The 17,813-nt window shown below is 50.0% G+C and overlaps 3 protein-coding genes across 4 annotated transcripts; 1 reads left to right on the plus strand and 2 right to left on the minus strand.

Annotated features, from left to right (window-relative positions):
- The first annotated feature begins 5 nt into the window (after positions 1-5).
- On the plus strand, positions 6-8,909 carry DNAJC16 (DnaJ heat shock protein family (Hsp40) member C16). 2 transcript variants are annotated; one of them, XM_015882458.3, is made up of 14 exons: positions 6-208; positions 283-349; positions 807-1,137; positions 1,932-2,116; positions 2,579-2,683; positions 2,853-3,011; positions 3,327-3,457; positions 3,822-4,005; positions 4,188-4,370; positions 4,611-4,687; positions 5,102-5,182; positions 5,273-5,371; positions 5,685-5,855; positions 6,043-8,909. In XM_015882458.3, exons 1-14 carry the CDS (start codon positions 45-47, stop codon positions 6,428-6,430), a joined length of 2,325 nt encoding a protein of 774 aa, XP_015737944.2. In that variant the 5' UTR covers positions 6-44; the 3' UTR covers positions 6,431-8,909. The 2 variants fall into 2 exon arrangements, with proteins under 2 accessions (XP_015737944.2, XP_015737945.2); XM_015882459.3 differs by having other exon boundaries at positions 5,688-5,855.
- On the minus strand, positions 8,876-11,063 carry AGMAT (agmatinase (putative)). Its single transcript, XM_015882463.3, has 7 exons — positions 10,796-11,063; positions 10,519-10,721; positions 10,306-10,354; positions 9,982-10,177; positions 9,668-9,847; positions 9,483-9,567; positions 8,876-9,245 (listed from the first exon to the last, which is right to left on the minus strand). The coding sequence occupies exons 1-7, from the start codon at positions 11,029-11,031 to the stop codon at positions 9,172-9,174; spliced, it is 1,023 nt and encodes a 340-aa protein (XP_015737949.2). The 5' UTR covers positions 11,032-11,063; the 3' UTR covers positions 8,876-9,171.
- A 454-nt stretch (positions 11,064-11,517) lies between these two features.
- Positions 11,518-17,802, minus strand: PINK1 (PTEN induced kinase 1). The gene is made up of 8 exons (XM_015882129.2): positions 17,486-17,802; positions 16,349-16,615; positions 16,005-16,108; positions 14,794-14,976; positions 14,271-14,434; positions 13,331-13,458; positions 12,640-12,876; positions 11,518-12,455 (listed from the first exon to the last, which is right to left on the minus strand). The coding sequence occupies exons 1-8, from the start codon at positions 17,771-17,773 to the stop codon at positions 12,195-12,197; spliced, it is 1,632 nt and encodes a 543-aa protein (XP_015737615.2). The 5' UTR covers positions 17,774-17,802; the 3' UTR covers positions 11,518-12,194.
- Positions 17,803-17,813: the final 11 nt, after the last annotated feature.

Below are 17,813 nucleotides of genomic sequence, written 5' to 3' on the forward strand. Positions count from 1 at the left end.
CGGATGTGCTGGGTGTGGGGTTGAGGCCGGGGCCGGTGCCCGCCATGGAGCTGGGCCGGGTGGGCCCGGCCGGGATGTTGGTGTTGTTATTGCTGCTGATCACGGCACAGGCCGCACCGGAGCGGGATCCGTACCGAGTGCTGGGTGTGGGCCGCTCCTCCAGCCAGGCCGACATTAAGAAGGCGTACAAGCGGTTGGCACGGCAGTGGTACGGAGCGGGCCGGGCTGGGGGTGTGTGGGGGGGGTACGGCAATGGGTAACGGCTCCACCTTCCAACTGCAGGCACCCGGACAAGAACAAGGACCCGGGAGCTGAGGATAAGTTCATCCAGATCAGCAAGGCCTACGAGGTGAGGGGGCACTGCAGGGGGCTGGGAGGGGGCTGAGGGCATTGCTATGGGAGCTGGGGTGTATTAGGATGGGGAAGGGGAGGCTCAGGGTAGAGCTCATTGCTCCCTATAAGCCCTGACTAGAGCTGGGGTTGGCCTCTGCTCACAGGTGACAGCAATAGGATGGTGCAGGTTGGATGCTGGTACTTACTGCATTCATCCCAAGGGCATTGGAATCTCCTTCTCTGGAGATATTTAAGACCCGCCTGGACGCCGAGCTGTGTGATGTGGTGTAGGGAGCCTGCTTTGGCAGGGGGGTTGGACTCGATGATCTCTAGAGGTCCCTTCCAACCCCATAACTCTGTGATTCTGTGATTGCAGTGGGTTTGTATTCCCACATCCATTCCTTAAGGGATAACCACTGTCACCCTTTCACTCTTTGCACTGGGTTACCTTTCTTCACTCATTTCCTTCCTAGATTCTCTCCAACGAGGAAAAAAGAGCAAACTTTGACCGCTACGGAGATGCCGGAGAGAGCCAAGGCTATTCCCAACACCAGCAGCGCCAGTTCCACCACTTCCATGAGGGTTTCTACTTCGATGAGTCCTTTTTCCACTTCCCCTTCAATTCAGAGAGACGTGACACCTCAGACGAGAAGTATTTGCTCCATTTTTCACATTACATCAATGAAATCATGCCAGATAGTTTCAAGAAGCCGTACCTCATTAAAATCACCTCGGATTGGTGCTTCAGCTGCATCCACATCGAGCCCGTGTGGAAGGAAGTTGCTCAGGAACTGGAGGCACTGGGTAAGGATGAAGCATTGGGGCTGAGCATGAATTTCCTTGCAGAATGAGGTTCTGGTCCATAGCAGGACTCAGAGTTTAGGTCACAAGGTTAACACTCTCTTGTGTGTTAGTAAGAACTAAATCAGTGAGGCTAAGCATTATAAACAAGGCTTTCCTTCTGACTCACAGTTTCAGCTCCTGGTGGTTTCACTGTTGTTCACCCCCAAGGTTAAAAGAGGAAGATGCCTTTCCTCCTTAATTTTAGTCCAGCAGCCACAGTAATAAATAACCACGTGATTGAAGGCTGGTGGGTAAATCCTGTATGGCTCTGTCCTGAACTTGGAACAAGCAGAATACAGCACCTAAGTCACCACCATACAGGGCTGTAAGGGAAGTCTGGGGACTTGTCAACCATACTGGAAATATATTGGGGTGCCAACAAGAAAGCTGGGAATGGAGAGAGCAAGTGGATGTTTTGTTTTTCATGCCGGTGTCTTTTGCATGCAAAAAACCCCACAGCAGGACACAGAGGTGGTCCAGTCCCTCCTTACTGTGCTCTTTCTCCTTTGGGTTTTACTGTAGCACATATGACATCGGTGGGTAGAACAAAAGAGGCCATCACGTTCCCTCTCTCCCTTGATAAGGCTCTCAGTACAAGTTCCAAGGGACTGCAGCGCAAGGAAAGTACAGAGCTGGGAAGGATTGTGACATATATAAATAACTCCCAAGTGTGGTACTGGGTAAGGGGCCTTAAAACTCAGCTGTCTGATCCAGGTTTGGGGGTCATCTGTCATCTTCTTGCTCTCCTTTTACAGGAGTGGGCATTGGGGTCGTTCATGCTGGGTATGAGAGGCGCCTGGCCCATCACCTCGGTGCTCACAGCACGCCGTCGATACTGGGACTGATGAATGGGAAGATAACCTTCTTCCACAGCGCCGTCATTCGAGAAAACCTGAGGCAGTTTGTGGAGAACCTGCTGCCAGGGAACCTCGTAGAAAAGGTACAGAGAGGGGAGTGCAGCAATCTGGTTGCTGTCTGATTCGAATAGATCTCTTTAGCTGTTGCAATGGCTCATCCAATTAATTCAACCCAGAGCTGATCTGTGTCACTGACGTGAGAAGAGCCAACTGGGGAACCAAAGTGCTTCAAGTGCTTTAATTATGGCTACACACCCTCCTTCCCTGCTTGGAAGCAAGCACACAGCATCGTTCTGTAACACTTATTTTCTTTGTGACAAGGCTGCTTGCACTGCTGCATATTTAGGCCAGGAGTATAGTCAGCATGCTGCTCTTCCAGCTGCAGCACCACAGCTTGTGTCAGTCCCACATCAAACCAGCACACATCAGGCATACCTGTGACAGCTTTTTCAGACCCAGATTCACTCAGGCACCTAATCCTACAGCCCTGAATGTATCTGACTGACTGTACTGAGGTTAAACTAACATTCTGACTCTGTTTTAAGATTACAGATAAAAACTACATCCGCTTCCTATCTAACTGGAAGAAAGAGAACAAGCCCCACGTCCTTCTGTTTGATCACATGCCAGCTGTGCCATTGTTGTACAAGGTAAAGCAATATCTGCCTCTGGATTTTGACTTGCTACTAAATCCGGTGCATGCCCAATGGCATTTAAACAGCAGGGGGTGTTCTTGAAGCAGTTACCATGAGCACTGGGGGGGACAAGGCATTCTTTACGTGCTAATGTAATGCATGCTGGTGCTTTCTTCCCATCCAGCTGACTGCCTTTGCATACAGAGATTACTTGTCCTTTGGTTACGTGTACGTGGGGCTCAGGGGGACTGAAGAGTTGTCCAGTCAGTACAACATCAACGTCTACACTCCGACCCTGATGATCTTCAAGGAGCACATCGACAAGCCCGCTGATGTGGCACAGGTACAGCTCTGAGCCCTCTTCAAGTGCTTCCATGAAACTTTAGTTTTTTCTCTGATCAAATGAGAGGCAGCACCTCTGCCTTCAGCAAAGGCAGTGAGCAAAGCCCTAGGAGGGAGGTAGCTCAATGGGCGTCAGCTGTGGGGTCTGAGCTTTGTAGGGGATAGTTGCAGGTAACCTGTTGGTCCTGGGGCCTCTAAGTGTCTATGGGGGTTTCAGTGAGGCTGGCATCCTCCAGGCTTCAGGTGAGAGCCTTAGACCAGCTTAGCTCTCCTCAACCCACTTGGTACCAATCTCTGCTTTCTTTGTCCTCTCTAGGCACGAGACATGAAGAAGCAGCTCATTGATGACTTCCTTTCTCAGAACAAGTTCCTCATGGCAGCCAGACTGACCAACCAGAGGCTTTTTCAGGAGCTGTGTCCTGTGAAGAAGTCACACCGTCAGCGAAAGTAAGGCTCCTTGGGAACTCATTTTGTCCCTGAGGCTCTGGGGTTGCTTCTAAAGCCATCTGTTGTTGGAATCTGAGTGAGATATAAAAGGTCTCCAAGGGAAGGAAGGAAATGACTTGCACTGGAGGTTGCTGGGTATCTATGCACCTTTTGTACCTCCACATCTTGAGACAGAGGGCAGGGAGGAGGGATGAGGAGTGGGGCAACAGCCTGGAGAGATCAACATCTAGAAGGCAGAGGCAGGCTTTCAAAACAACAAACAGGGTTTCCATCCCTTCAGGATCGTTCTCATTAGCAGAAAGAGGACAGCTGTTTCCTCTGGCAGCCTCAACAGCTCTTCATTCTCCATCTCTGTGTTGCCTAGGCACTGTGTGGTCCTGCTCACTGGAGAAGGCGATAAGTTTGCTGATGCTTACGAGGCATTTTTGACCTTTGCTGTGGCCAACACAAAAGACACTCTGAGGTTTGCACACATCTATAACGATCGGCAGCCAGAATTTGCGGATGCTTTGCTGATGGATGAGGAGAAGTACCGTGGGAAATCAGCTGTGAGCATTACCTTTCTTTTCTTCTGCTGCTGCTTTTCATCTGTCATTGTAAATCTCATCGCTCTATGCATGCCGCTGTAACTCGACCTGACTCTTAATTCTGGGCAGGGATTTGAAGCTAACATCTTTCTCAAAAGAAGTGCCATCCTGTCTGACATCTGTGATGTGGTTGGCTTGTCCAGGTGGTCATTTTGGAGCGGCGCAACAACGCAGGGAAGATTGCCTTTAAAACCTTGGAGGAGCCCTGGCAAGGCAGCAATGAGGACAACTTCATCCTTCTGGATCTCCTGGACCAGCTAAGGACAGACCCAGGTCTTCTCTCCTCAGAGACTGTCCTGGCAGACTTGAATGATGAGCTTGCTCCTGTAAGTGCGAGGCCTTTCCAGCCACTTGGCAAGTGTGTTACCTCCTTAAACAGTTCCATTATGCTCATTAGTGGGAATCATACTCTACAAGTGTTCTTGCTCAGGGAAAGATAGGCTCATGGCATAATCCAAAGCTGATTTGGGGCTGGTGTTCAGTTCAAAGCTGGGGCTCTCATTGGTGCTGTGAATAACTGCTTTAATATTTGCCTATTTTTTTTTTCCCTCCCTTCTCTTAAACAGATGTTCCTTATCCGATGGTTCTATTCCACGCTGGACTATATCTTGGACTGCTGGGACAGCTTGTTTCATAGCAACTGGTACGGATGGGGCACTCACGGTTCTCAATAGGGAGCAGGATTGCTGTTCTCTTGTTCAGATGAGTGATTGTACCAGGTTTGGATTAATAGGAAATGAGAATGTACCAAGTACACAGGTGCCTGTATGCTGTTGAGGTTAAGGTGAAGAGCAATGGCAGCACAGTGACATTGGCTTCTACCTCAAGTACTGGGTACTCTGGCCTAGAAGTTGACTGTGATATTATGCCCTGAAAACACCAGCCATATCATTCAGTGCTTTCCACCACTTCCCCTTAGCCTTACTTGAAAATGGTTCTGTTTTTGTCCTTCTTTTGGGTGGGAGCAGGACAATGCTCCAAATCTTGATCATGTTTCAATTCAAGGACAAACTGTGCTGCTCACAGACCTGATTGCTGTTTGCAAATCTTCCCTTAGGCGAGAAATGATGCCCCTGCTGTCTTTGCTCTTCTCTGCGCTCTTCATTCTCTTTGGCACTGTTATTGTTCAGGCCTTCAGGTGAGTGCACACCCCAGGGGATCTCACAGTCCAGCCAGCAGCAGCTCAAAGCAGCCCATTAAACAGACCCCAAATGATTGTCCTTTGCAGTGATTCCAGTGACACAAGGGACTCTCCTGCCTCTGAGAAAAAAGACACCACTGCAAAGACCGAGAAGAACGACACGAGCTTCAGCAAAGAGAGTAACAGGTTCCTTCTCTCTTCTCTTCAAAAACGTGTGGTTTTTTTGCTGAATTATTGTTTGTGAAGAGAGCACAGCAAGTAGCAGGTAGAGAAGGGCATGGTAGAGCAGTGCCAGAGCTGTGTGGATGGAGTAGTTGTTGCAAGGGCAATATGGGCACAGAAAGGCAGGAAGGAGTGGTGTTAAGCAGAGCAGAGAGGACGTGGATGCAGATATTTAGTTAATGGGCTGCAGCTACAGAGCACAGGGCTGGATCAGTTTAACGAGAGGGAATTAATTCATCCTCTATTCCCTTTTTACTCCATCTTTGTTTTGTTGCAGCAGAGTCCCCAAAAAGGGCTTTGTGGAGGTGACAGAGCTGACAGACATCAACTACAACAGTAACCTGGTGCGCCTCAGGCCGGGTCACATGAACGTGGTCTTGATTCTCTCTAACTCCACCAAAACTGCCCTCCTCCAGAAGTTTGCCCTGGAAGTCTACACATTCACAGGGTAGGTTGGGGCCTTCTCCTGAGCTTACTTTCCTGCTTTCACACCTTGCATAAGTGCTCAACCATGTCTTCTCAGCACTGAGGTGCAGCCTCACCGGTGCAAAGTACAGTGTCTTGTTGGCTAAACCAACACTGACCAGCCTGACTTGGGAGCTGTGCTCATCCTGCTTCTCTGTTCTTCCTCCTAGGAGCAGCTCTCTTCATTTCTCCTTCCTCAGCCTGGACAAGCACCGCGAGTGGCTGGAGTACCTGCTAGAGTTCGCACAGGACGCTGCCCCCATCCCCAATCAGTACGACAAGCATTTCCTTGAGCGTGACTACACAGGATACGTGCTGGCTCTGAACGGCCACAAGAAATACTTCTGCCTCTTTAAGCCTCACAGATCAGGGGACGAGGGGGTGTGTGAGGACTACGACTCCTCCTCACTACACACCGAAGCCAGAGGGAAACCCTCCTGCAGCCCAGGATCTAGATCCATTAAAAACAAATTGCATAAATTGTCCTTTTGGATGGAACGCCTTCTGGAAGGCTCCTTACAGAGGTTCTATATCCCCTCGTGGCCTGCACTAGACTGAGGGATTTTAAGAGATTCTAACAGACACACTTTATATGAAGATGCCGAGGGACAGCTCTCTCCAGGTCTAAATAAACGATCGTGATGAATGAACCTTAGGTTTTAGGTGAACTCTCTGAGGGCCGGTGACCAGAAATATCTCCCTGCATCCAGAGCCCGGGAGCGCAATGAAGCGTGTTGAAACGCCTTCCACCAAACCATCCTCACGTTTGGATGCTGTACTGTCAAAGAGCCAAGAAGTCTTTTTTGTTTTCCCTTCTCATCGTGCCACACCTGCTTCCTGGGCCATCCCCATTTCACCTCGGATGAAATAAAAGCAGTCATTTCTGCTGCAGCGATGTGGCTGGTTACACAGGGCAGGTCGTGGCTCTTCTCTCGCTTCCTCGTGTGCGTGCTTAGCCCATGGTGCATGGTGTAACCCTGGCAAGACCCTTCAGACCCTCCCAGCAGACAGCCGTACCCCTTGGCTACCCCTGGGTAAGTGACTCGGAGCAGCCCTGTAGCTGACACTCAATCCAGCTGGGCTGGGAGGTGATCTGCATGTTTCATGCTCCTTGCGTAATAGTTCCACCATAACCAGGGAGGGAAGGGGTTTTGCACAGCCATAAATTACTGTAATGGTGTTGAGCCATTTAAATGTTCGTTGTTTTCCAGATGCCTTCCTGCTTCTGTCAGTTTTAGAGGATGTATCTTAGAGCCATAACTTTAACCGCGTCCTCAGATTGTAGGCATAATGCTGCTATGAGCCAGTAGATGTGTAGAAGAAACTCTACCTAGCTGCTAGGGAGCCAGTGGGGGCTCCTTTCAAACACCCTTACATCTGTAGTACAAACCAACCCTTTCTTTGTATCAAGGAACCTAATTTGTCAATGATTGTACTCCTGAAACGTTGCCCCAGAAATGCTGTACTACCAGAACGTCTCTTACGTGTGAGGCTCCTTTTCTTTTAGGTGTGGGTTTAAGATGCTTTGTCGTCTCACCCATTCCATTCCTGCCACAAACCTTTGTTTCTCTGCAGGCTGCCTTGGGTTTTCTCTTGGTTTTTGTTGTTAATGGGTTTTCTTTTTTACACATAGGTCTGTGTCAAGCTCGTGCAGTCACAAAAGCACAGAGTCCCACACTGGGGTAACAGGCTGCCCGATGTGAGCTGGGGGAGGCTTAGCAGTCATCGAGGTGCTTGTAGCTCCTCCAACCATAACACAAAGCCAAAGGGTTTCCTTCCATAGTTGGGACTGAAATCCTGCAGGGTCCCAACCTAGAGCTCGAGCCAATTTGCTGCCTGCATTACTTTGATGCACAAAACCTGGGCCTGTTGCATTCCTGGCACGCTGAGTGCAGCTTCACCCACTGTTGGCCATCCCACTCCCAAATAAACATGGCTGTGCAGCCAACCACCCTTATGTGAGGCTGCTGGATTTTAGCTGAGCGAGCACTGGGCCTCAGCTGCAGGAACGAGGCATTAAAACTGGGGGAATGAAGGAAGGAAGGAAAAAGAGATCTCCTCCCTGCTAACAAGCTACAGGGCACACACGTGGTGCAACAGCTGGGGTTGGGGCAGGACACTGTGTCAGCCTGATGGTGACACATACATACATACCAAATTTGGATGAGGAATGAGGATGGACAAACCCATCTGCCATCTCTTCAGCGAGTCAGAAACCTGAATAAACTTTTGATGTGCATCTTAAGAAAGAAAAAAGACCAAGTGCCTCGTTGTGCTGCAGCAAGGGAATTCAGCCCTGGGCTGAGTAAGGAAAAGTAAGGAAAAGATCTGGCCTTGTAGCCTTCAAAATATCATTTCTGGGGGCTGCAGCAATGCCAAACTGTTCTGAAATCACCCACTGAGGTAGTTTTGGCTGTCACAGAGTGCTGGGCACTTGATTTCCAGTAGAAGAGTGTGGTCAGAGGCCCCTCAGCTGCTGCTTACGCCTGAGCTCTGCCTGCCCTCTCCCAGCAGTCATAAGCTGAGATCCCCGAATCACCCCACATCGTAACTTATCATCAGCAACACGCACTGCATGTGGCAGTTTGTAACCCAAAGATTGAGGCAGCTCACTCCTAATGCACTGTTTGGTGATAAACAAGCAAAGCAGCCCCGCTTGGAAGCTGAAATAAAACATCCTTACAGCAAAAAGGGAAGCGGCCCCGAGTCAGAGTTTGTCCCAAAGCCCTTCTCTTGACTGAGCATGGCAGGAGCAGAACCTGCCAGCAACTCATACACTAACACAGCCTGACAAGTGGGACTGAAAACCAAGAACATATTTTGCACTTTTGATACAGGGAGGGAGGTGGGGAATTAATTAACTTATTTGGCAAACGTGTCTTTTTGATTTTTTAGTTTGGGGTTTTGTTTTATTTTTTCCTGTTTCATTGTTGGTTTGGTTTTGTTTTGGCGTGTGTTTGTGATCAGGCACTGATGTCATTTTGTTTTAAGATGATATACGGATTCGCAACCAAAATAAAACTATTTTAATGTGTGATCAGGTGGCTTTTGTGTTTCCAATTGACCCTGTGGGCAACCAAACCCCCCTCCTGCAACACCAGCAGTTGGGCCAAAGGACACCCAGCTCTCCCCAGCTGCTGTGCTTCACTACCTCTTCTAGCAGCACGTGGCATTTATTCCTTACTGCAAAGCACCTGGAGGAGAGCAGGACATCGGGAACCTCATCCAAGGTCTGCGATGGCATCTTGCTGGTGGTGGTTCACTGCTGTGCAGGGTTGGGGGCCAGGCAGGAGCTGCCTTCACATTGTTTTCACTCCAGGAAGGACACACAACATTTCAAAGAGCAGATTGGCCCCTAACAGGGCAGTGTTACCTAAGAAAAGACACACACAAAATAAATAGTAATAGAATTCATGCTGTGACTGTTCATCTGCTTTCACCCGCAGCGCTCAGCCACCTCTGTCAGCTCCTATACCACGTTCTGTAGCAGTTCATGGAGCCCAGGGCTGCTCTTTGCCTTTCAACACTAGGTGGCACCTACCAAAAACTGAAGACTTCACTGCAAGTGCCCTTGCTGCCCAACCAGCCCCAAAGATTTCCATCTACTCACCAGAGACATCATATATGGGTGCCACCTCCACAAGGTCACATCCCACTATATTGAGTCCTTTGCAGCCACGAATAATCTCCAAAGCCTGAGAGGAAAACGGATTGGGTACAATAAATGATCTGGGTTCCTCAAGTGGGAAGAAAGACATCCTGATCCTATTGGGAAGGGAGCTTTGTGCCCCTCACCTGCATGGGTGTGAGCCCAGCGATCTCTGGTGTCCCTGTTCCTGGGGCATAGGCAGGATCCAGCCCATCGATATCAAAGCTGATGTACACTGGGCCATCCCCCATCTGCTGCCTCACCTCTCCCATCAGTGGAACCAGGGACTTCATCCAGCAGTCCTCAGCTGGAACCACCCGGAATCCCTGCAAACACATGAACTCAGCATTCACCATCCCACAACCAGCATCCCAGATCCCACAGAGGATATGTGGAAAGGAGACTGGGTTGCATTTCCCAAGCACCCAAATAGGCTTCAAGAGCAGCTGCCAGAGGCTACCTGGTCCCAGCAGTACTTGTATGGATCCGGAGTATAGGAGGAGCCACGAATTCCAATCTGAACCACACGGCTGCAGTCCAGCAGCCCTTCATCCACACAGCGCCGGAATGGGGTGCCATGATAGATCTTCTCCCCCAGAGCCATGTCACTGGTGTCGGTGTGAGCATCCACATGCACCAGCCCCACAGGGCCATGCCTGGGTGGGATCAGGTGGGCAGATCAGCCCCCAGCCCACATCCAGCTTACACCACTGCTGCTGCTATTCCATGGGCTGAGCAATGTTAGCACAGGGCTGTGTTTGACACCTCATGGTTGGAAACTTACTTTTCTGCCACAGCCTGCAGGATGGGGTATGTTATGGTGTGTTCTCCACCTGCAACAGGACAAGGAAGATGCTGCATATTGCAAGAGGCTCTCAGCACATCTTGCATTTGTTTTCCAGTGATTTTTTCCTCCTTTCACTTATGTGCTCAGACCAAATCACGTCAGGAGAAGATGGTATCAGGACAGAAGGAGGAGCTCCCACAGGGCCCTTACCCAGAGTGAGAGGCACACAGCCAGAGGCCACGATCTTCTGGTAGGACTCTCGGATGCGGCGGCAGCTGTCGGGCAGGTTGTAGAGGTTGACATTCACATCTCCAATATCAGCCACCAGCAGGGAGTCAAAAGGTGCTGCCCCGGTGCTGGCGTTGTACCTCCTCACCAGCGCTGACTCAGCACGGATCTGCTTTGGACCGAACCTGGGGGGGGAGAATGTGGGCAGGGGAAGCTGCGGGCAGAGCTAAGCAGAGCCAAGCAGCTGCTGCCCTCCTACCTGGCTCCAGGCCGGTTGGAAGTGCCCACGTCAAGGGGAACGCCGACAAAAGCTGCATCCAGCCCCTCTGCCGAGGTCTGAACAGGAAGCCTCAGCATGGAGCAGACCCCCACGGGCCGGGCCACAAACTCAGCACTGGGAGGCACGTTGAACTGCGAGGCTCGGCGGCATGGAGCAGCTGTGGGTGCAAAAAGCCACCGAGCAGAGAGCCTGGCTGTCCTGAGCAGACAGCTCATCCTGCCGCACACACAGCAGGACCCCAAAGCCCTCTGTGTCCCTGCAGCCAGGAATAGAGCCAGGCGGGCTCACTGTGTCACCCTGCTGGGTTCAAAGTGCATCTGGACACCCTGCAAAGGGCAGAGTGCTCGTGTTCCTGTTCCCACGCATCCTTCTCTTTCGGATCCCCATTCCACACACTGATCAGCTGCGGGAAGTGAGGCGTCCATTTCTTAACAGGGTTGTTAAGATATCAGGGATATCAGCCACCTGACCCACAGCCTGCAGGTGAGTTACCAGCCAGAGGAGCAAGGATACACATAATCACAAGGCAAAATTCATTCCTCAAACAGGAGGGGGCTCTCGTTGGAAACTCCCTTTGGTGGAATAAAAGAACATATTTCAGGACAGGACTTTGAGATACCAGCACTACGTGGCCTCGCAGCCTCCACAAAGACCTGGATCCAGTGAGCAGAGATGAACTGGATTTGAACAACACACTCAGCTCAGAACTTCATCATCCATTTATTGTGCAACCAGCAGCAGTAACATTCCCCCCCAACTCCCCTTAACACAATTACAGATATGAAATCAAAACGATGTTTTCATTAACATGGCTCTTATCATTCCAACAGTGGTGTCTCCTATCCTCTCCAACCAAAGGATTGTTAAGCACAAAACCAGGTACGTAAAGCAGGTTAGCATCACAGGACACTCCCTAAGCTGGCTCTGCCCCTCAACTACATTCTACATGCAGTATCTGACACTTCTGTGTAAGAGCAGCCAGACAGCACCTCCTTCACCACAGACAGCACCTCCTTCACCACAGACAGCACCTCCTTCCCTACACATGCTCTTCTCAAAAGGAACTTGGCTTCACCCAGTTCATGACTTCGAAGCCAGCTGTGACCTCCTGACATAACACACCCCTGCACATACCCCAGGACACCTGCACGTCCTGCAAACCCTGACTGAAGGAGTAACGATGAGACAAGGGCACGTCCTCTAGCAGGAAGAGAAAAGCAGCGCGTACTAAAACTCGCTACAGATAAACTCAACCTCTTAACGAGGGCCTGAAGATATTTTCCCTAAGTTAGTACAGGATTCCAGGCAGACAAAACAAGACAGATTCCTATGTGCTTTTATAAAGTGCCATTTATCCACCACACCCAGGTAGGACTCTTCACCCAGACTGGTTTCTCCAGGCCAGCAATAAGAAAACTGCTGTCCAGAGGTCTTCGAAGTCCAGGTTGGCCAAAAAGCACATCTTCATTTTGGTTTCTACCCTGCTTTTGTCCACCAGTCCGTCCATGAGCAAAGTGGCTGCAGATTGGCAGAGAAGCCAGGCAGTCATCTGGTCCGGCTTCAGGGCCTCAGATGCCAGAATGCTTTCACCCCATAGGCTCAAGTGGAGCACGTTAGCAGCAACTCTAGCAGACAATCTCTGCAAAAGGAGTGAGAGGGAGAATTAGCTGCGCTCAGGTCATATATTGTCCCATCTGCACTGCTAAAAGTCCCCTAGACCCTCTCTAAGGCTGCTCTGAACATAAAAAGCCTTTCGTTATTATTATTCAGGCAACTACACATGAACAGCAACCACTGACTTCCTCAAGGCATCAGTTTCTGACCTTGCTTGGATCCCTCTGAAGCAGCATCTTTATCACTTGCTTCACCTCACAGGGCACAGCATCAGGCAGGTTTGGCAGCTCCTCCTCACGGTAACTTCTGCTTTCCAAGAACGAATCCCCACAGCTGTAGAAAGGATTGGGCAGGCCTAGGATTTCATAGGCAATTGCTCCAACAGCCCAGGCATCAGCTTTGCTGTAGTCAATCACCATGCCTGGACCAGCTGATGCTGTGGTCACCTGCATGACAAGTCCAATGAGATGAAAGAGTTACAACAGAGAGCTCTAAATGAATATTTTCTGTAGGCACGCCTTAGGTTTTCACTGCTTCATCATCCCACAACCACCTTGAACTTGGTTCAAAAGCCACGTGCTGCCCCAATGCAAGGACTGCTGCAGGAACTCCCCTAACAGCTACATGGAATTGAGCCTGAGAAAAAGGCTACAGAACAAACTTTCTTGTGGGAAAAGTCAACACTGCCTCAAAACACCAATTGATTTTCATTCTGTGGTCAAAGTACCCATTTGACAAATACTGGGTGTGGATTCTAAGAAAATTCAATTCATTCTATGCAGACCCAATCCCACCCTTTGCCAAGTTCTCATATATTTGCACCTCAGCTGGTGCTGAAGCTTTTATCCCCAGAATCGGCACAAACCCACAACCAGCAGCACCAGCTGTGGGAAGATTTACCTCAGGTGGCATAAGAGAGCTATTGCCACCACGATCCATGTCAATGCTGGTGAAGGGCAGCCTCAGACCAATGCTGTCATCTGCCAAACAGCAACCGAAGTCTGTGATCACCAGCCGGGGGCAGCCAGCTGCAAACAACAGGGACAGCAGTGAGCATTCAGCTTGGGGGCACCCAGCTGCAAGAGACAAGCACCAGGAGCAGGCACTATGGATACCCTAACAACCAGGACACATAACGTAAGGAACTCTTCAATGATGAAAACAATCTTTTCACCTTCATCTTTACCTACAGCAAAAGCTATAAAGATAGAATCTGAGCTAAAGGCTGGAGGAATCTGGCATGAGTTCACAGTTCTTGTCCTGAAGACAAGCCAAACACTGTAAAGCAAAAACATTACTTCTCCTGACTCTGGAAGGGAAAAATCAATGCTTTAAATCATTCCTAACTGCATTCAGTGGAGCTCCAGAGAAGCATTTCCTTCAAGAGAGATGGCATTAGCATCACTGAAAGCCTGCCACAGCTGCTGCACCAAGACTTTCAATTACAAAGATCTGGCTCCATGCTGTTGTTTCCTGCCCGTTTGATTTTCAGTCACAGTGAAAAAGAGCTCAGGTAATTAAAATCTCAGGTTAACGGGGCCAACAGGAGAAGTTGGTGACAAAAAAAATGCTGCTTTTGGTTTGAATACTCTGTCAGTTCCCTGCCTTTCAACAGATGTGCAGCCATGGCAGGATACAGCAGCATTTTAAGAACTGCTCTGTGCTGTCTGGCCAGTGAGGAATGACACAGCCTAATGCCAGCAATGCGAGCATGGCAGTCCTGTATGCCTTCAAGCCAACACTTGCTTTGCTTGTGCAGCACATCCTGCACCTCTCCCTCAGGTTACAGCACAACCTTCTATGTCCACAGGCACAGCCTTACACCCAGTGATCTACATACCAGAATCAAACTCAACCAGGATGTTGTCAGACTTCAGGTCTCTGTGTGCTATCCCGTGTCGAACGAGATGATCCACGGCTTCCAACAACTGCAAAATCATCATGGTGGACAGACGAGTATCTGGGCTGTTGTCCTTCAAATACTGGCACAGGGTGCACGGATAGCTGGTCAGAACACAGGTGATACCTGAATTAGCATCCCAGAAGCCTTTCCCTTCCCATTCAACCTCAGTGCTGTCTGGCTGGGGATACACTGCACTTAGAAGTGTCAAATTCTTCCTGAACTTTGCCATGCCTTTCAATTTCTGAGTCACAAGCCCAGACAGCTTGCCTTTATTGTTGAACAAGAGCTAAAATCTCAAGGATCTCAACAGCTCTCAGGAGCCACGTTTCCAAGAGTGTACTCTGACTTCTGGCAACAACCCAGGCCAAATCTCTAGCAGGACCCATGTAGCAGCAGAACACACAGCTCTGCTGGGCAACCCCACAAAGTTCCAGCCCCCAACAAGCTTCTCCCCACCTACTTTTTCATCACTAAGAAGAGTGTGTGGCTGCGACCGATCCCTCTGGGATTCAGGCTCACTGGAAGAACATCAGGATAGTCTGTGAGGGCTCCAGGCAGCAACGGGACAGAGGATGTGAAAGCTCGGATCACCTGGATTATATTTGGATGAGGTCTCAATCTCTTCCTCCCAAGGACAGGTTCTCTGTGTATCGATACAGACATAAGTTACACTGATCTCTATGACCTCCAGGGTTATTTTTCATTACTATGGTACATCCCCTCCACCAAAGGGTTCCAAAGCAGCAGATAAATATGTCTGTTCTGCTGTCACCTTGTGACTGGATTTCCTGCAGTGTGATGGATAAGCAGAAACACTCACACTCAACATGCAGCCTTTCATTTTCTGCTAACCCTGTCCTGTTAGACTGAAAATAAAGGCCAGATTCACACTGCCACATATCACCTTAGACCTCGTATTTACTAGCACAGACAGGAAGCATTCAGGTTACTGACTATGCAACTGCAAAACAGAGCTCTCCTCTCTGAACATCAGATAGACCTTTGGCTTCATTGCATTCCCAGGGTAACAACACACCAAGCAGCATTCGTTATTCATCTATACTGTCAACTGAGACATATTTCAAGTGTAAATCAGGCAGTCTGGACTGTGGAGTACGTTCTCACTGCTTTTCCAACACTTAACTTACTCATTATCAGAGAACAATGCAATTTACACACTTTACACGTGGGGAAACTAAGGCACAGTGCCCCATCAGACCCAAAGCAGATGGGTTCTTGATCATCCCATGTCCTTCCAACACTCTTCAAGACTAAGACACTGGAGGGAAGCACACGGCCAAGCTGCAGGTATCTCCTGCATGCCAAGTGCTCCTCAAAGCAAACAAGACTTTTAAATTACTATTTGAACAGCACCACTGCTACACTGTTCCCTCTCTAGAGAGAAAAGTCACTAGGATAGGCAGAAGCGTGCTCTTGCATGGCACCTGAGGCATACAGCACCACCAAAGGCAGTGCCATTTAGCTAAGGCACACACACACACGAAATAATCTCAAGGATTCGTGCTCAGTTCTTCCCATAAGATATCACAGAAACCTCCAGCTGCATTCTGTACAGCACAGACGTGCTGCAGAACGAAACCGATGGATCAAGCTGGATCAAATTAGCACATAATACCCTGAGAACAGCTGTCATTGCGATGGATACTGTACCTGCGATGGGAGATGGCTCCATACTCCCCAGCTAAAGCAGTCTGTGTGGCTGGAACGAGCTCTCGGTGCATATTGCGCAGGATGCCTTCACTTGAAGAGTCAGCCTGCAACAGCAACGTGCTGTCAGCTCCACAGGAATAATGACTGGCTGTGTAACTTCTCACTACAACTAGCATTCAATGTCTTGTCCTTATTGAATGGCTTAGACTGGAGAGGACCTTAAAGATCACCTGTTTCTAAGACATTATGTAGGCTGGGTGGTCCCTCACATCAGGTTGCTCTGTGTAACCTAACTCTGGGCATATCAAGACACACAAGGAGGATGTTAAGAGCTGACTCCTTACCGAGATGTTCCACATCATTTTGATAGCCAGGGGGAAGGCAGCTTGCTGTTGGCTTTTATCTGCCAGCTCCTTTTCAGACACAGGCAGAGCTGAGCTCTGTGTGCTCCCCTGGTGATGGAGGGATGAAGGAATAGTTGCTTCATAGACAGCAGCGTTGCAGCCCTTCCCAAGGGGCTGCCCGATGAGATAATCCTCCAGCTTAAAGCCCCGCCATCGCAAAGAGCTCAGCGGATCTTTCTGCACCTTGTTCTTCCCAACAAACACCGTCTGAAAGGAAGAACAAAGGAAAAGCGGAATGAGAAAAGCATTCAGTTTGTTCAAGACTATTCAAGACTATTCAGTTTATTGACAGGCTGAGGGAGTTGGGTTTGTTCAGCCTGGAGAAGAGAAGGTTGCGGGGTGACCTCATTGCAGCCTTTCAATACCTGAAGGGAACTTACTCCCAGGAGGGGAGTAAACTCTTCAAAAGGGCTGACAATAGCAGGACACAGGGAAATGGTTTTAAGTTAAAAGAGGGAAGATTTAGGTTGGATGTTAGGGGGTAGTTCTTCACTAGGAGAGTGGTGAGGCCCTGGAACAGGCTGCCCAGGGAGGTTGTGGATGCCCCGTCCTTGGAGGTGTTCAAGACCAGGTTGAATGGGGCCATGGGCAACCTGATCTATGGGGTCTCTATGGGGATCTATGGGGTCTCTATGGGGATCTATGGGGTCTCCTGGGCAACCTGATGTAATAAAGGTGTATGTTTGGTGGCCCTGCTAGACAGGGGGGTTGGAACTACATGATCCTTGAGGTCCCTTCCAACCCGGGTCATTCTGTGATTCTGTAAAGACTGCACAATAAAGGAAAGCTGGAGTGACTGGAAAGAGCAAAATGCCCTTTAATCAACCAGGAAAGCCCAAGTGACTGTTAAGTGCAAAATGGCCTTATTTTCAACCAGCCTAAAGCACGGGTTGGTACTGAATGGGCTCTGAGATCCCTTCCAACCCAATAATACAGCGATTCCACACACAAAGACAGACCGAAAGCCGCAGCCAGAGGCTGCCATTCAGGCTGTAACCATGGGGACAACAGAACCCCCCTAAGGCTGGAAAAGGCCACTAAGCTCATCACGTCCAACCCCTCCCCGTAGACCCACACCTGGATCCGGCCACACGCCGCCCTCGCTCTTCGTTGTTCCTCCAACGGCGGCTCCAACAGCGCCAGCCCCAACGCCAACGCCATACAAGGCCCGGCCCGGACCCTCCGCACCGCCATTGCCGCTAGGCCAGCCGGGCGTCTGAAGGAGAAGAAGCGGCCGAATGGAAGCCGGGAGAAGAGGGAAGATGGAGGAACGGCTGAGGGGACAGGAGGGGGGACGGGGATGGGGAGGGGGCGGCGGCCGGGCAGGAGGCGGTAGGCCCGGGATAACAGCGCCCGAAACAACATGGCGGCCACCGAGCGCCTCAGGAAGAGGCGGGAAGAAGGC

The sequence above is a fragment of the Coturnix japonica genome, chromosome 9, assembly GCF_054131305.1.
Source record: "Coturnix japonica strain WE chromosome 9, WE-NBRP24, whole genome shotgun sequence".
NCBI classification, from domain to species: domain Eukaryota; kingdom Metazoa; phylum Chordata; class Aves; order Galliformes; family Phasianidae; genus Coturnix; species Coturnix japonica.